This window comes from Zonotrichia leucophrys, chromosome 1 (assembly GCF_028769735.1).
Source record: "Zonotrichia leucophrys gambelii isolate GWCS_2022_RI chromosome 1, RI_Zleu_2.0, whole genome shotgun sequence".
In the NCBI taxonomy this organism is placed as follows: Eukaryota; Metazoa; Chordata; class Aves; order Passeriformes; family Passerellidae; genus Zonotrichia; species Zonotrichia leucophrys.
Window position 1 is genome coordinate 88197076 of NC_088169.1, and position 15740 is coordinate 88212815.

General features: G+C 40.5%; 1 protein-coding gene across 2 annotated transcripts in view; it reads left to right on the top strand.

Moving 5' to 3' along the window:
• The first annotated feature begins 1784 nt into the window (after positions 1–1784).
• Positions 1785–15740, top strand: part of CRACR2A (calcium release activated channel regulator 2A) — a 52732-nt gene continuing 38776 nt past the window's right edge. The window contains exons 1-2 of one of the 2 annotated variants that reach the window (XM_064702413.1): positions 1785–2459; positions 12107–12347. In XM_064702413.1, coding sequence (XP_064558483.1) covers positions 12180–12347 — 168 coding nt within the window. In that variant the 5' untranslated portion in view covers positions 1785–2459; positions 12107–12179. Of the gene's footprint in view, positions 2460–2485; positions 2682–12106; positions 12348–15740 lie in introns of those variants that run through there. The other variant, XM_064702404.1, reaches the window with a different exon arrangement.

Sequence of the window (15740 nt, forward strand, 5' to 3'; positions counted from 1 at the left end):
TGGCTTTGCAGACTGAAATATACACACATCACCCTGAATAAACTGTGAAATACAGCCTGTTTTATTTAAAGGGTGGTGGTTTTATTTTTATATTGCACTTGGCATTTCCTGATTTAAGAGCTGCAAGCTGTCTTCTGCCTACCACATGTTTCTGTTTGTAGTTCTGGCATTTGTATAACCCAGTGGTAGAAACTGTCATCCAGTTTCTAACTCACTGTACATTAAACATAGCAGTCAGAAGGATCCTAGCTCCAGACAATATGTTTTGCACACCAGAATTTTTCAAAATCTCTTGCTTTTAGTCCTTGAATAAAATCAAGTGAGTTTATGTCTAGATTTCATAGAGGACAATTTTAGACCCATATAAAAGGGTTTAATTCTTTCAAGTATTCCATTTAGCACTGTAATTTGTGTTGAAGTGCAATCTGTGTTGAGATGTAGATTCATGCCTGTGCACATTTATTCTTGGACTATTTTTTCTCTTTGCAGTTAGCGTCACAGTCTCTGACATCACAGTATATGAGTTTACTGCTTTTCAATCCTCTTATTTCAGGAGAGAGATATGGTAATGAATTTGATTCTGGCTGTTCATGAAGAACAAATTGTGGCTGCTCAAGACCATCAGGGTCTTTGTATCTACCAGCTAGGGAATGGAATGCATATGAAGGTATATGATCAGAAACTGCTGAAAGAAATCACAGCAGTACACGACTGCAACACAATCCACAACTTTTTGGTATGAGAGAGAATAAAACCAGAGAGCAATAGACCATTTCTAGCTGGTTCTCAATGGCTATACTCCAAAGTATTCGCAGATATATATAAGAACAGCATTAGCTGTCCAGACAAGACCTAGAAAATTTCATTGACCAGCTCCTCTACTATTGCTTAGTAGGCCCCACAATTTTCTTACAGAAACTGAAAAGTCTAAACTGCCTCATACTGAATAAGGTAAGGAAGAAAATGGAATGACTGGTTGCAACAAGATACTTAAGCAGTGTTCAATTTCAAGATATATTCCTTGAAGTCTTAATCCACAAAAGTTACCACTAAGTTTGCAAATGCAATTTCAGTGAGCTTTCCCATCCCTGCACATCACAAATTCTCTGCTGTTCTGAAACTTTCTATTTGCTGTCTTCAGTTTCTTCAAAAGTTTTTGAATTATATCTTGTACTTTGCAGCTGATAGTGTGCCTTCATTTCTCTGAAAGAGTGTCTTGTAAGATTGTCCACACCTTTAAAAGAAAGGCAATTCTATCTTTTACCCGCTGTTTTACTCACTTAGCAAAAGGTTAAATGGAAGAGTTAGGCTGAGTCAAATCAGCATGTGCAGAGTATTATGGTATTTAGCAGGGTGATGATTTCATGATAAGTACCTGTGTGCCTGTTTTCACCCACAGTACATACAAGGCAGCTACTGTGGTAAGCAAATTTCAAATACTTACCTTTTTCACAGAGCATGGATGTGAGCAGTAACTGTCAAGTAGCACTTTACTGCGTGGTAAATCCACAGCCAAGCTTCCCTTGCTCGAGCCTACAGTCAATCATTGTAATGAGTGAAGTAATACTTCCCTCTGCAGAACACATCCTAGTTAAAAACACATAATCAACTCAATGTTCAATAGCTGTATTAAATGATTACTTGTAGTGCTTTGTAAGTAGTTTTATCAGGCTTATGTATGTGTCTGTATTTGGCAGACTACCTGCTGGTCTTCCTCACGCTCCCCCTTGTAGCTGCAAGATTTGCAGAGCTCTGGGATTGTAGCTTACTTTAGGGAGATAAGCCTGAAGGGTTTCAGGCTGTTCAGGAAAGATGGATTGGGAAGGCAAGTAGAAGGGCTTTAACAGTGTGAAAAGGAGTGCCTTGGGGGCGTGAAGCTTTATCTTGGGACGGTTGTTGAACCCGAGGGCAGTGTGGATATCAGGGATATCAGAACAGACCAATGCAGTTGATGTCACGGATGCGTCTGCAACCTAACCAACTGATGAAGAAAAGGGAGGTGAAGCCTTCTTTGGACACGGTGCCCTAGAAGCTCTTCTGCACTTGAGAGGCCTTAAAGTGATGGGAATTATGTCGAAGTTTTTTCTCTTCTTTTGGGACCACTTGGAATTGGGTGCTTTTCAAAATTTACTTTGGGCTAAGTGAAATCTTTGAATCAAATGCGAACCAGTTCTGTCTCCCGCTGCCACCTTCTGCAAATAGAGCTTGAAGAGTTTGAGATGACAAGGTGGGAAGATCCTAGCAGGTCCATTTGGACTGGTCACTGCCTTAGGACCTTGCAGTGGATGAGCGTCCCGGTGCCCTTCGGCCCGGACCCGCTTAGGCTTTCCGTACCGTTACCCTGGAAAACCATCACGCACAAGTCCTGGCTGCAAGAGAGACCGGGGCAGGCTCACCCCCTTCGCCTTCCCCCGGCTCTCTGATCTCGCCGAGGGCGAGTCGCTCCCGCCCGACGTGAGGTGAGACCGGGCGGGGCAACCGGGCTCCGGCTGCAGGTAGAGAGGGAGGGAGGGAGAGCGGCCAGGCCGGCCGGCCCGCCCCTGGGGCACAGCCCGCCTCGCCCGATTATGTCACCCGTGCTCAAAACAAAGTTAGGAAAGTGGTTTCAGCCTTTCCGCGGTCTCGCTTCCAGCCCGGGGAGCGCGGGCCGGGCCAGCCCGCGGGGCCGGTGCATACGGCAGGTGAGTGGGGGCGGCATGGCGGCCCGGAGCAGCCGGGGCAGGCACGGCCGGTCCCAGCCCGGCCGGACCGCTCTCCCGGTGGGGAGGCACCCGCGGCCGCCGCTTCGCCGTGCCCTGCTCTGCAGAGAGAGCCCCGGTGTCCCAGCGAGCCCCGCTGTGTCGCAAGCCGCGCTTCCTGCGCTGTCCGCGGGCACGGGGCCCGGCGGGGCCCGGCGGGGCCGGCACCTGGCACCGAACGCGTTCCGGCCCCGAGGGGAGCAGCGGCCCGGCTGGGTGGCGGGGCGGGGGGCTGCCCTCGGCGCTCCCTCCGCTCGGTGCCCGGCAGGAGGGCGGCAGGAAGGGGTTGGGAGCGGCCGGCAGCAGGCTGGTGCAGCCCCCGCAGCGCCTGCTCGGCGCGAACGCCCACACGGCGATGGAGCCGAGTCCGCCGCGGGCCGGGGCTGGCGCGGGGAGCGACAGCTCCGTGCGGGGCTGCCTGTGCCGTGCCTCCTGCCACACCCGGAATGCTGCCCAAGGGGGTGCCCGAAGGCGCCGGCGGCGGGCAGGGCTTGTGCTGGCACTCCCGCCGTGCCTCGTGTGTAGCTTCGTGCCGACGCCGTCAGAGAGAAATCCCTGGATGGCCTGGCCCCTGAGGAGCTGCCCCGCTGGTTCTTGCTGCCCTGCAGATACAGAAGATGGTTGAGTTTGTGGCTGGTGGCTGCCCTCAGGCCCACCAAGTGCTTGGTGAAGAAGAAGGCAGTGCTGTTCATGGTGGTTGTAGAAATGATTCCTGTGTCCCCCTGCAACAGTTTGGTGTCACTCTTACTCTGCTGTAGCACTTAGGTGATCTCTGATTTCATTTTCTGTCTTTCTTGACACTGAAGGTTTATGATGACTGTAAATGACAGTTATGAAAGAAACGTGCTGCTAGCAAGATAATAGATTTCTTAATATACACCAGTAGAACAGATTATTACTGCATGTAGTGAAATGTGGGTAGTGTCACAACTGGGAGAATGGTAAAATCCCTCTAGAACACGTTGGCTAATTTAATGTGGTCTTCTCTTTTCTTAGTTGCAATTTTGTGGTTTTCAACAGTAGTTTTCAGCTTAGTTTCACTTTTCTTTTTAAAATAAGTAAATTGTTCTGATGCATGGGTAGAAATGTATTGGTTTTCTGTGGGTTGTTCTAAGAACTCTGGTCCCCATATTTGAGCTTCAGTAATTGCACAGATCAAAAGGGAACCATTGCACCCAAAGTGAAAATTAAATGTTGGTCTTCTCTAAGCTAGATTTTCATCTTTCATGAAATTGAGAAAAGAAATCAAAAGACAGAGTCTGAATTACAAAAAGGAAGATACATTTCTGTGAATGGATTAAGTAGCAAATGCGATTCAGGGCAGTAATACTTTACAGTCTCCTGGTCTGCCAGCTCTTAGAGACTTAAGTTCACTGCTGCTGTAATGAATGAGATATGTTTGGTTCCTTGTGAGCGATTTCTGCCCCCACCACCACCCTTTCCTCTTATCTGGTGGCAGACTAGAAGATAACAGTAAAACAAGTAGCAGAAATAAATGCACTAAAGAGCACCACTCTACAAGTTTGTTTGTGGTTTCTTCAGACCACAGGATGAATGTGCTGCTTCTAACAGGTCTCTTTTTTCTCCCTTTTCTGTTCATTGACAAATGATATCCTATCATCATTTTTTAGATGGGTAAATGGTGGTTAAATGGAGGAATAAAGAGTATAGTGGTCTTCCCTGATTCCCTCTCCACTCTTTGCTAATTTGCAGTCTAAATATATATGAACATATTGTCCCAACATGTAAGCTTAAGGGAGTAACACATCTGTAGGGTTTTATTTCTCGTGTTGAAAAACACAGATTTAGTCAGTTCATGTTAAACCTGATGTAAAAACATAATTGATTCCACTGTTCATGACCTTATCCATGCAGAAGCCCCAGGGTGTCTGATTGAAACTGAGTTTAAAGATTTTTGGACCCATCTCATTGCTTAGTCTCGCAGAGGGTGTGTCAAGGAAAGTGAAGGGTCTTGCTGGGGAGTTTCCATTAACTGAAGAGCAGCATAAATGAAGTTAGGGATCCTGCACAATTGTAAAGATAACTTTCTGAATAATTGGGTCACAGAGAAAGGGGAGGTTGTATCTCTATTCAAAACCAGTAGTGAATTAAAATTCAATTAAGAATCTGTAATGATGCATTTTTAATTGTTTGCATAGCAAGACTTTTTTTTGTAGAGCTGAACAGGATGAAGTACACCAAGCCTCCTAATCAAACATAGATAAGTGTATTTGTTTGTGTTTCCAAGGCCTTGGAAGTGAGCTGTGTGGAGCAGATAGCATGAAGGTTATCTTGTTCTGCATATAGGAAAATATGAGTCTTTTAGTATCATATTTTACCATTACTTTTTGCAGTGAGAAACCAGTGGAGTAGCAATCTAAATATTCTTGTGCCTTACTGACATGCTCTTGCCCCATAAAACTTGTCCCACTGGCTCAAGTGAAGGTATTTTCCAAGACAAGTTTGTAGTTTTAGAAATTCTGAAAGTTTTGAAGACAATAATTTGTGCCAACCCAGCTTCAAACTGAGTGCCAGATAACCAAGGAAACACTTGGAATATGTCTCTCTGTCTTCTAGTGGAATCTGCATTGACTTGGGTCCTCTAAGGTCCATGGCACAGTAGGCTGAAATTTTATACTAATGTTTTTTCCATGAAAAATTATTCTTATTTGAAGAGAATATTTAATTTGCATCTCAAAATCCTTTGACTTGAGTTAAAGATGTAACATTCCTTGAAAAACTAGAGAGTGTATTTTGGACTTCAAGCCAAATTGTTGTTGGCTTTCAGGCAGATAAAAGGTTTTGATTTTTTTTCAGCTGTAACATTTTTAGCAAGGGCTTTTGGAGGAGGCAGAATATTTCAAGGGTTTTTTTGTGAAAATGGTTTACTTTAAAGATGTTCTTGTCAACCTGATTTCACCAGCCGAAAGTAACTTGATTTAGCAGTGAGTCATTAGGAAAACCTGAAAGATAAGACAATTAAAAGGGATATATGCTATTTAAGTTAAACTTTTCCCAGATCTTTACTTCAGGGGAAAGGGGTTTCCAGTGCCAATAATTTGTCTGCAAATGGAACAGCTCATGTGAACTGGCAATATCTCCTGCCAGAACGTCATGTTACACCACTTACTAATATAATGCCGTTATCAATACAGTTAATCACATTTAATTTCAGTACTTGGAACAATGCAGCACAATAAATTGTGCTTAGAGGCTTTTTACCACATAAATGATTCTGTGATTCTTTGCAGTCAGATGGACTCAGCCCAGTTTTGACTTAACTACATTTGGGATGTATTGCACGTGTTGTAAGATGCTCCTTCTTAACAATAGTTTTTACATCCATGAATTAACAAATGATGTTTTAGAAATAAGTCAAAATAATGGTAGAGTAGTTCTACATAGTTCTAGAATAGTTCTCATACAAGTTCTGGAAGTGCTGATGTCTGTCCAGTTTGCAAGGAGAGATTTATAAAACCTCATGTTGCAGCCACAGATGTTAGCCATAGTTTTAGCCCAAAACAGGCAGCTGGCCAAGCTGTATTTGTATGCAGTAATGATTTATTGGTAATTTAGAGAGATAAAGACAGACTTGGTGAGGAAAACACCCACTCAGATGCTCATGCACACTGGTACCACCATCCTGCTCAGGTATTGCATAGGCCAGCAGTTTCTGAAGACACAAGGTTCATGCAGCTAGCAGGCAGGTGAGGAGCAAGAGATGGGGAGTTCTTCTTGGAACCAGTTTTCTGGAATAAGGTGGAAAAAGCAAAAGGAGTGAGAGGAGACAGGGGGTCCTTAAGCCTGCACAGACTAGAGGCAGGGTGCTCTCAGTTCTCATGATCTTGTGGTTATTCTGCAACAGTGATTTCCATGATGATGGCTGCCCCTAAATTCAGTGTCCCTCCTAAGAAGTTTGCACTTTCAGGCAGCTCTTAGCTTTTGACTTCTTAAATGCATTAAAAAGGAAGCATCCAAAGCAATGAAGCAAGAGGAAAAGATGTATTTCTGCTAAAATCATTACCTTGAGTAGCTTTACTTCTCAAGGATCCTAGCAGCACTTTACAGGTCCATTTTAACTTAATCCTGCCTTTTTAGTATGGACCTCTAAGAACTGCTAAGATTTAGGCAATAAATATCCTGTTAGTTGTTTTTCTTTAGTGTTTTCATATTGAAGAGCAGGATGGTGAATAAATGAATATGCCTGCTTACCCTGGGCATCTGAATTTTAATACATGGATAGTTTTATTTACTACTTCCATAGAAGGCAGCAAGAATCCAGGCAGATCTTTTGTTTTCCTCTGGGGAAGCTGGCTTTTGGGAGAAGATTTTCTTACAAGCCCAGCGAAAACTAGTTGCTTGGATGCAAATGTTAAAAATAAAAGTTTAATGAAGATATGTTCACCAGTCAAGAGTTAGAATTCTGCATCATAGTGTACAGAATTGACATAGTTTGTGTATTTGTGGATTCATCTAGGGACAAATGCCAAGTGGGGAGTAAGTTGTCTCTGTCCAAAGTCTTTGGCTGTCTGTTTTGGAATCCTTAATGCTTAATCACTTCAAGCCTATTTTCTGGTTTTCTCCTGTTTCACAGTTAATATTGTTGAGACACTGCTTCAGATATTTAATTTGGATTTTTATCCTTCTTCTTTAGATTTAAGGTGGGGTTTTGTTTGTTTGTTTTGTTTGTTTTTCTTAACCAGTAATCTTCTGAAAAGGAGAAATTCCATTTATATGACTTTGGTGTATGTACAACACACAATGTCTTCTCCCAGGTCGTTTTCCTCGTTGACTTCTGCTGAGCTCCCTTACCTTGAAATAAATTGTAAGTAAGTTTTAAAGCCTTGTTGTGGTATAAGTGAAGCTTTAAGCTTGCAGATAGCAAAGTAGGTGATCCTAATCGTTCCTTTAATCTTTCAAAGGTAATCAGGTCTGGCTGGACAGTTTCTGTTAAGACTGAATCTAAACAGTCTGTCAAGACTGATTCTAAACAGAATTTGGTTCTCCCACACAAATCTACTTACACTAAAGGAATTTCTACATAACTTAGTTTTTCCTTTTACAGGCCAGTGGATGTAGGATTCTTCTGTCTCTGCCTTTGCTACTTCCCTGAAATTATTTTCATGACCCGTTCCTTTCAGACTATCTTCCTGTGGAGTTCCTAACAGGAACTCCAGCCTGCCCCAGATCCTTTCCTCCAGTTGAACTCCTCACACCCACTCCATGGTGTAAAATGTCCTAAGATGAAGAGTTATGAGAGATCATGTACATCATGAAAGAAGTGAATTCAGGCTGTGTGGAAGAGCCTTGATGATACATTTCATTACAAGATTTTCTGACTTGCATGTTTTTACTTGAAAAGCCAAAACTGGAAGAATCAATGTCCCCTTTTTTTTCATCCAGTTGTTTCTAGGTGTCCAAATGCTTAGGCCAAGCTTTATGATACTTTCATGAGAGCTTAAAGGTTAATTGTCATAGTCATAATTGAGAAAAACCAGGTATTTTCTTGAGCACACAACTTTTTATCTCTGCTAGTTAAGTGTGGGACCTAAATTTTTACATTGAATGGTCATAAAATCTTTTTTTTAAATGGCTAGAGGTAACACTGAAGTCCACTGATCTAGTCATCTTTCTCAGGAATGCTCTCCTCTGCCATTGTTTGCAGATTTGTGTTTGGTCTGCGCTTCCATGATGGCAGAACTGCACTGCCTTTGCAACCAGGGGTTCAGTGCTCCACCTTCTTTATCCTTGGGTGGGTTTTCATGTCTGGCTTGTCTGACATGTTTGCTTCTTGTGGATTTGTATTATGTGCATAGGGAGCGTTTTTTTTCAATCCTTTACCTAGGAGAATTCTATGTACTTGAGCTTGGTTATTGTGCTCTCTTTGGTCTTAGCAATCCCATTCCTCTGTCATTCTCTGTAGGTCCTCTGCTTTTTTTGATTCTTCCTAGATGGGCCACTTGGGCTTAATTAAGTTAAATAAACTGTAACTTTCCAGTTGGAATTGAAAGGATTCTACAACAGATTTCACTGTCTAACTGGATGAATACTTGTTTAAAAGCAGGGCAGAGCAGTTGGGAACAGAATTTCTTGTGGTGATGCATTTTAGCTTTAGGAGCTTTTCAGCACAGTGCTGGATAACTAACTCTGATAACTAAGTCTGACACTATGTTATTTCTGAAGAGGTCCCTGTTCATGTGTCAGGCATGCTACACTGCAGCTGGGGGTTATTTTAACATTTGGTTGTAGGAAATAAATATTTCTTGTAGAAAAAGTATGCAATCTATTTTTTATTTTGTAGTGTTTGCAAGACGTGTGTTCTCTCTCATAACAGTGTTTTGGATAAATGCAAGGTGACCTTGGTATTAAATAAGCTTACGGTATTTTTCAGCAGATGATATTTTGAAGTGTGCTGCAGAAAATTTGTACCTGTAGACACATGCTAAGAAAAATATTTCACTGAAACCTGAAACCAGAAGAGATATGAGGCAAAACAGCTCTCTATGTTTTTAACTATCACAGTTAGGGAGAATGGGGTTGTCACACATCATGACTTGTGAAATCTGTGGCTCAACATTGTTCTGCACCTCTAGAGTTTGGTGATTTGCAGTAGACCTGACTGGAAATGATGGAAATGCCTTTTGGGATATTAACAGTGACCTCCCTTTTGCAGAGCCATCCAAAATTTCCCTCATGATTAATGGACAGAAACCTCGTGAATCACACATCCTTGTTTAGTATTTGGAGCTGTGCTTGTTTGCATCAGATCATGATATCACCTATTTTGCATAGTGAAGTGTGTTTGTAGCTGAAAGAATGGAAATCAAAGGTCTTAATGGAATTGATTTTATAAGCCATTCATTTTCTAAAGGAGATGCATGAGTGAATGGAACTACCTATGTTATTTGAAACTGGCTTTGAGGTAATTACTGAGTGCTGATTCAGTAATGTGGGACAAATTGCAGTTTTAATCTTTCATGTTATTACCAGCATTTGCAAAGTATCAGGACACTGTAGGAATTATGATGAACTCTATCAGCTTTAGAAGATGCCATAAGGATTAAGAATTTTTGCAGATACTCTAATTTAATTTTCTGCTGTATTGAAGACATGCTGTGTAGCAAGTTTTTCTGATGTGTATAAAAGGTGGGGCAACTTATAAGAAGGTGCGGCTCTCATGATGCATGTAATTTCATTTTGTGTATGGAAGTATTTAGAAAGCATGGTGATGTTTGCTGAATTGTACTGTTTGCTAACTGCAAACAACTTCATCAAAGTGTATATAGTGCCTTTTGTTCCACCATTTTTGATCTGGTTTTGTATTTCTGTTCTTTCACTTACAATAGGCTATTTATTCCTTGCATAGTTTCTCTTTTTTCCTAAGGAAGTCTGATGGACTGTGCAGAGGCAGACACTAGCAGCACTTACTCTCTTGATTAGCTCAGCCTGTTCCTGAAGTTGTGGCCTTCTGGAAATTGTTGAAATAAAAAATTTTTAAAAAAATCCCAAAAGCATTTTGAGTGTGGGTCAGATCTTGTCAAGACTGTCCTCAAGCTGTACTTGTCCCATTGATTTTTGGTGTTTTTACACGTGTTTTAAAGTTAGTATCATTGCTAAGCTGAAGCTGATGGTCTGGTTTGTTACATCGTACACTGGTCTCAGCCAGAAGTGAGCTGGATTGAAGTAATGGAGGTTCAGGTGTGTAAAAGCAGTATGAAGGGAAAATTTTATCTAGGCTATTACACCAGTGTAGTTTGATTGTGACTTTCCATCTGGTCCACTTGTGGATGGCTATATACAGTGAGAGCAAAGATTCATCTGGCTCAAATACTGTTTTTAAGACTGTTGGAAACGTCATGGAAGGATTTAAGAAACAGGGCAATTATAGAGCAATCTTTTCCTTTGTGTATCTTCCCAGCTACTGAATGTTGGTCAGACTTTCTGAGGTAGAAATTTTCCTCACAAGAGAAAGAGATTACAGCTGTTCAGGCAGCTCTAATAGGCAAAAATCCCCTTGTATGTGTGACCAGAATTCCCCATGACAGCCTTTTCTAGCCTTGTTAATTATGGATGCTCTGGCATGGATGCTCTGGCAGACTTTGGTGCCTCTTGGGGTGTGGAGTGTGGCTTGCCCCAGCAGAGAGGTCTTGGGGTTTGTAAGGCACCACTGAGAGCTGTACATTAAAATTCAAGGAAGATCCATTCTGAGGGAGGAGTTTCCTAAGGAGGCATGATACTGGGTGGTTTAGACATCTCTTGGCTTCCCTCTGAGTGTTTTTCCTTGTCCTTCTTGTAACACTGCACTAGGAAGATTCTGACAGGTTCTTTGGCCATATAGCCAAAGTTATTCCAGTTCTGGAAAGTATTTGAACAAGAGTCTTGGGATGATTAGAGTGATAAAAGAGAGGAGGGAGGGAAAGGAAAATTACCTGTGTTTGCAAATTTTTTCACATGATTTCAGAGGGGCTGAGTGATTTGCTCACCAAAATCTTAGTTTGGTTTGATGTCAATGGCCTATTTGCAGTAAATTTACACTTACATGCAGTGTGGGAAATCCAGCTGCCTGGCCCATGGGTATCAGAGAAATCACTTTGTCAGGGGAAGCTGTGTGAGTTCTCTAAGATGAACACATCTTAGAACATGCTGTGTTCCAAGAGTGTCAGGTTTGAACTTAAGCCTAGAGTAAAACAGGCTGAGTTGCTCTATGTGATCAGAGCCTTTTCACTTTAAGAAACTGCATAGACAAGCCTAAGGTCTTGTTTCCTCATATTCTATCTTCATATCCATGCAGTACTGAGGTCTTTGCTCTGAAGTCAACGTAAGTTCCTTTTTTAAACAATTTTCACTGGCCTTTCTGTTGTTCCAGATTGTGCCAGTCATACTGGATCACAATCAGGCTATATTCTCATATAATAGTCAAATGCCTTAAAAAATTATTTGTTCTGTTAAAAATTTTGAGACAAATTTGTGTCTGCTTTAGGCAGACCTACTTAGATAAGAACTACAAATTCAAGACAAATATATGAAGTCAAGTTGTAGTGACTGTACTCTTGCCTTTATCTGTATTTCTTGTGTTTTCTTGTTCATGTTGATCGATTGTCTATGTTTCTTGTCAAACTGGCTGATTTTGCTTTGAGACTCCATTTCACAGCTAGTTTCGTCCTCTCCGTCCCTCAGACTCCCCCTTCCTTGTTCATCATCCCATTTGCAATGTCTTTAGTGAAGCCATCAAGGGTAAGTGTCTTCAAAAAGCTTTTTCCTCTTCTAAGATTTGGTGGCTAATTAAAGAAATGGTTGCTAAGAGATTGTGTTGAAAGCATCATTAAGAGGATCTGATTTGATTTTTTCCTTACTTTTTTCCCATGCAGAGGTTTCAGATCAGAATTTATGGGTAAATGGGATAGCAGCATCCCAGGATATTCCTGAGCTGAGACTGTAACCATGGACAGAATAAGAGGAGACTACACCAATCCCGTGCAACCAGGAGATGCAGAGAAGAGCAGGACTGGAGAACAAGACCCAGAACTAACTGTGCTGGGAAAAGCACAAGAGTTCTTTCAGATTTGTGATCTGGAAGGCAAAGGCTTCGTCACTCGTCAAGACATGCAGGTAAAACACAATTGGTTATGTGAAATGCTCAGTGAGAGAAACTCCTAAAGCCCTTAATGAGTTGAGACTGATTAATTTAGAGTTAAAAATGTTAACACCCTCCTCATAACTTTAAAGAGATATGTGAGATTTAAAATAATATCTTTGAAGTCTTACATAATGCTTGCATTTTTCCTCACTGACAAAGCAACAAAAAAGTAGAAAATCAAAGTAAATTAGGTTTAAAAAAAAGCCCCAGGACTTCAATTCTATTCTTGTTGAAAACATCGAAACACCATTAAATTCATTGCTTTGTGATTTGCCACAGTGTCAGGGGTGTATTTAGTCTGCCAATTCTATCCTTTTTTCAGCAAAATTGTGTAAATAAAGTCTTTCACTGTGGCTTCACTGTCACGCAATGGTGAACTCTCAGCTGGATCACATATATATGTAGAAAGTACAGAGGAACAGTATTTTTAGCATTATTCAGTGTTGGCAGCAATCTTAGGAAATTTTGCTTAATTTGTTTGAGGGCCCAAAATCAGATTTGCTGAATATGCTGATGAGAAAAAGCAACTATATATAACAAAAGCTTTTGAAAATGTGATTGTGGCACATTGCAGAAGTGATAAGATGATTTGAGCCAGTATGTGGTAGAGAACAGAAATGTACTCATGCTTGACATGCAAAGCATAACTTGTGTTAATCCATTTCTACTTCAGTACTTACAGATGAAACAGAATTAGGGAGCAGGAGCAAAACAAATTCATCATGATCTATGACTAAAGAAAGCATCTATTAGAAAATTTAGAAACTTTCTCTGTCCTGAGAGACAAAAGTTGTCTGTATGTATGAAAACACAGTTGAAACAACTTTACCTATTTTGGAAAAGCAAAACCCTCCTAAATAAACTGCTCAGTTTGCTAGCTCTCAAGAACTTTCTTTGCAGTTGTGTGTTGCTGAGTTTTCTGATGACCTCTGTTAATTTTGCAAAGTTAAAAAAAGAGAGGAATGCAGATGTTGGCTCTGCTGTAGGCTTTGCCAATCTGCATTATCTCACTGAAGTAACTGAATTCAAAAAGCCAAACATATTGCCAGTGGTAGTGTTTGGTAAATCCAAAGCCACAGAGAGTTTAATGGATTACAATTTTACACTCTTTCTGAAAACTGAAAGGCATAGATTTTATCTAATGGAAAACCACAATATTTATGTGTATGTATATGTATATAAAAAGTTTTAATACCTATGTTTGCAAGAAATGTAAAATTGTTTGATTCTAGGTTTATGCTTAGAGTGCTGCTAAATTTATACTTCAGGTTCTAAAACAGATGCTGCAAAAATGCAGTAGAAATAGTGTTGCAAAGAACAAATAAAGTTCTATTTCATTCCTCTATTTCATCATGTTTGTTTACTATAACTGAAAACTCCATCTATGTATGTAAGTGTATGTAAGTTCTTTAATATAGAAATAAAGGTGCTCAGGACATTTGAGATGGTGTTTATTTATACTTGATTTTATTTCCTGCATTTTTCATTATGTTTGCTCCCTTTAAGAAAAACAAAATTTCATGAAATAAATCAGTTTTTTCCTTAAAAGGTACTAAGTGTTGATCACTTCTGCACTGTGCTGTATTTGGTAGTTCTGTACTGCTTATAATTCCTGAAGCTTTGCTTCAGATATAGGATGCTAATGCTAAGCCTTTTAATCTTTAGGCTTGGGATACAAGGCATAATTTCAACAGAGTGCAAAGTATCTGAAATACAATTAATCTTGATGGAACAAATCTTGCAGTGTTTTTTTCTCTTGTGTCTGTAACAGTTACTACACTAAAGATTTACTCCTCCTTGATTATATGATGTTGTTTATTGTGAGAGGATGTTAATAGCTGGATGTTTTAAAAAAAATTCATTCCATTTCCAAATATCAAATGTACTCAACTTTCAAACCAACAAGGGGTTTTCTGAAATGGCAAGAAAGAAAATTCTACCTTAGACTTGAAACCACAGTTTCATCTCTTGGTCCTTGAGGTTATAATGAATAATGAGAGTTAGTGCTGTAAAATGTTTTGTTCTAAAGTACATGGGAGGATTGGGTTCAGATGTTGCTCTTAGCTGTTTGACCTCTGTCCTTGTATTTAGCTGAGTAAAAGCTTGCTATTTTAGGAGAATTAAGCACAGATATCATGAAACCACAGAGCACATTTGGTGGCAGTGCAGATAGCTTCTTTTGAAGCTCCAGTGGTATCTCTGAATATGTTTTGTTTTGTTTTCTTTTTTTAAATTTTAGGAGCCTCATATTGAAAGGGCCTATGTATTTTTACAGTAAGCTTAAAATGAGCAAATAAACAAAAAACAATAGTGAGACCAATAACAATTTGCTTTCCTAGCCACAAACCACTTTAATTTTTTTATTAAGAAAAAACCCAAGAGGTTGGGAAAACATTGATTTAATCTTAGTAAGTGTCCCAGCTCATAAAAGTCTGCAAATGATCTGGAGGGAATTTAATGAAGCAAAATGTTGGTACATTCCTTATAATCTCCTATTTTCACCCCTTTTTTTTCCCCTTCCCCCCAAGAAAATACAAGTAATAATGGTGTTTTCTACTGTAAATTTAGTGTAACTCTCAGCAGAATTAGGATGCTGCATTAGGGCACTGCAGCTGAGGTTGGAGAAGCCCATATTTGTCAGTCAGGTTTGCAGCAAGACCCCTAGACCATTGCACTGGCATAGCAGCTGGGTCTGTATTTTTGGCACGGTCAGATTGGGTGCTCCTTCAGCAGGTTCCAAAGATCTGGTGGTAAGAGTACAGTGTCTGTTTTTCTGAATGTAAAAAGAGTAATTTGTTTGAAGCACCTTCTCTCTCATCAGTGTGGTGTTGGCTGTAAGAATTTTACAGGAGAAGCTAATGATAAAAGGTTTCCCTTTAGATCGTAGAGTTTGAAATTCAAACTTTGGGAAGATGAGTGTGTTTAAGTAAGAAACTGAAGACACTGATGAAATAAGTCATTTAAACTGAGTTTTTATCAAGTTTTCCTAGGTTTTGCTTCTGGAAGCAGGCAGCAATACACAACTAATCCTTATCAGAAATCCTTTTGTAACTATTCCAGGTAGTTCTGTCCTTTAGTAGCGCTGTTGCTTTTACTTCTCGGGACCACCTTGGAATTCATTTTAACACTCTTATCCATACAGTTCATAAAGCATACCCTAAACTCTTCGTTGCAACCAGGGAACTCCTGGTTAATGCGTTTCAGCCAATTCTTTCCTTGCCTATATGGCTTAGAATACTGAATAGTGGTTTCTGCTGTTTTGGATTGCAGGAGAAATGTTTTTTTGGCCCCAAATACCTCCCCAACAGTGGAACACTTTTAATCTAATGAACTTTATCTACCTACTAGCTTGCAGTTTTAATAAG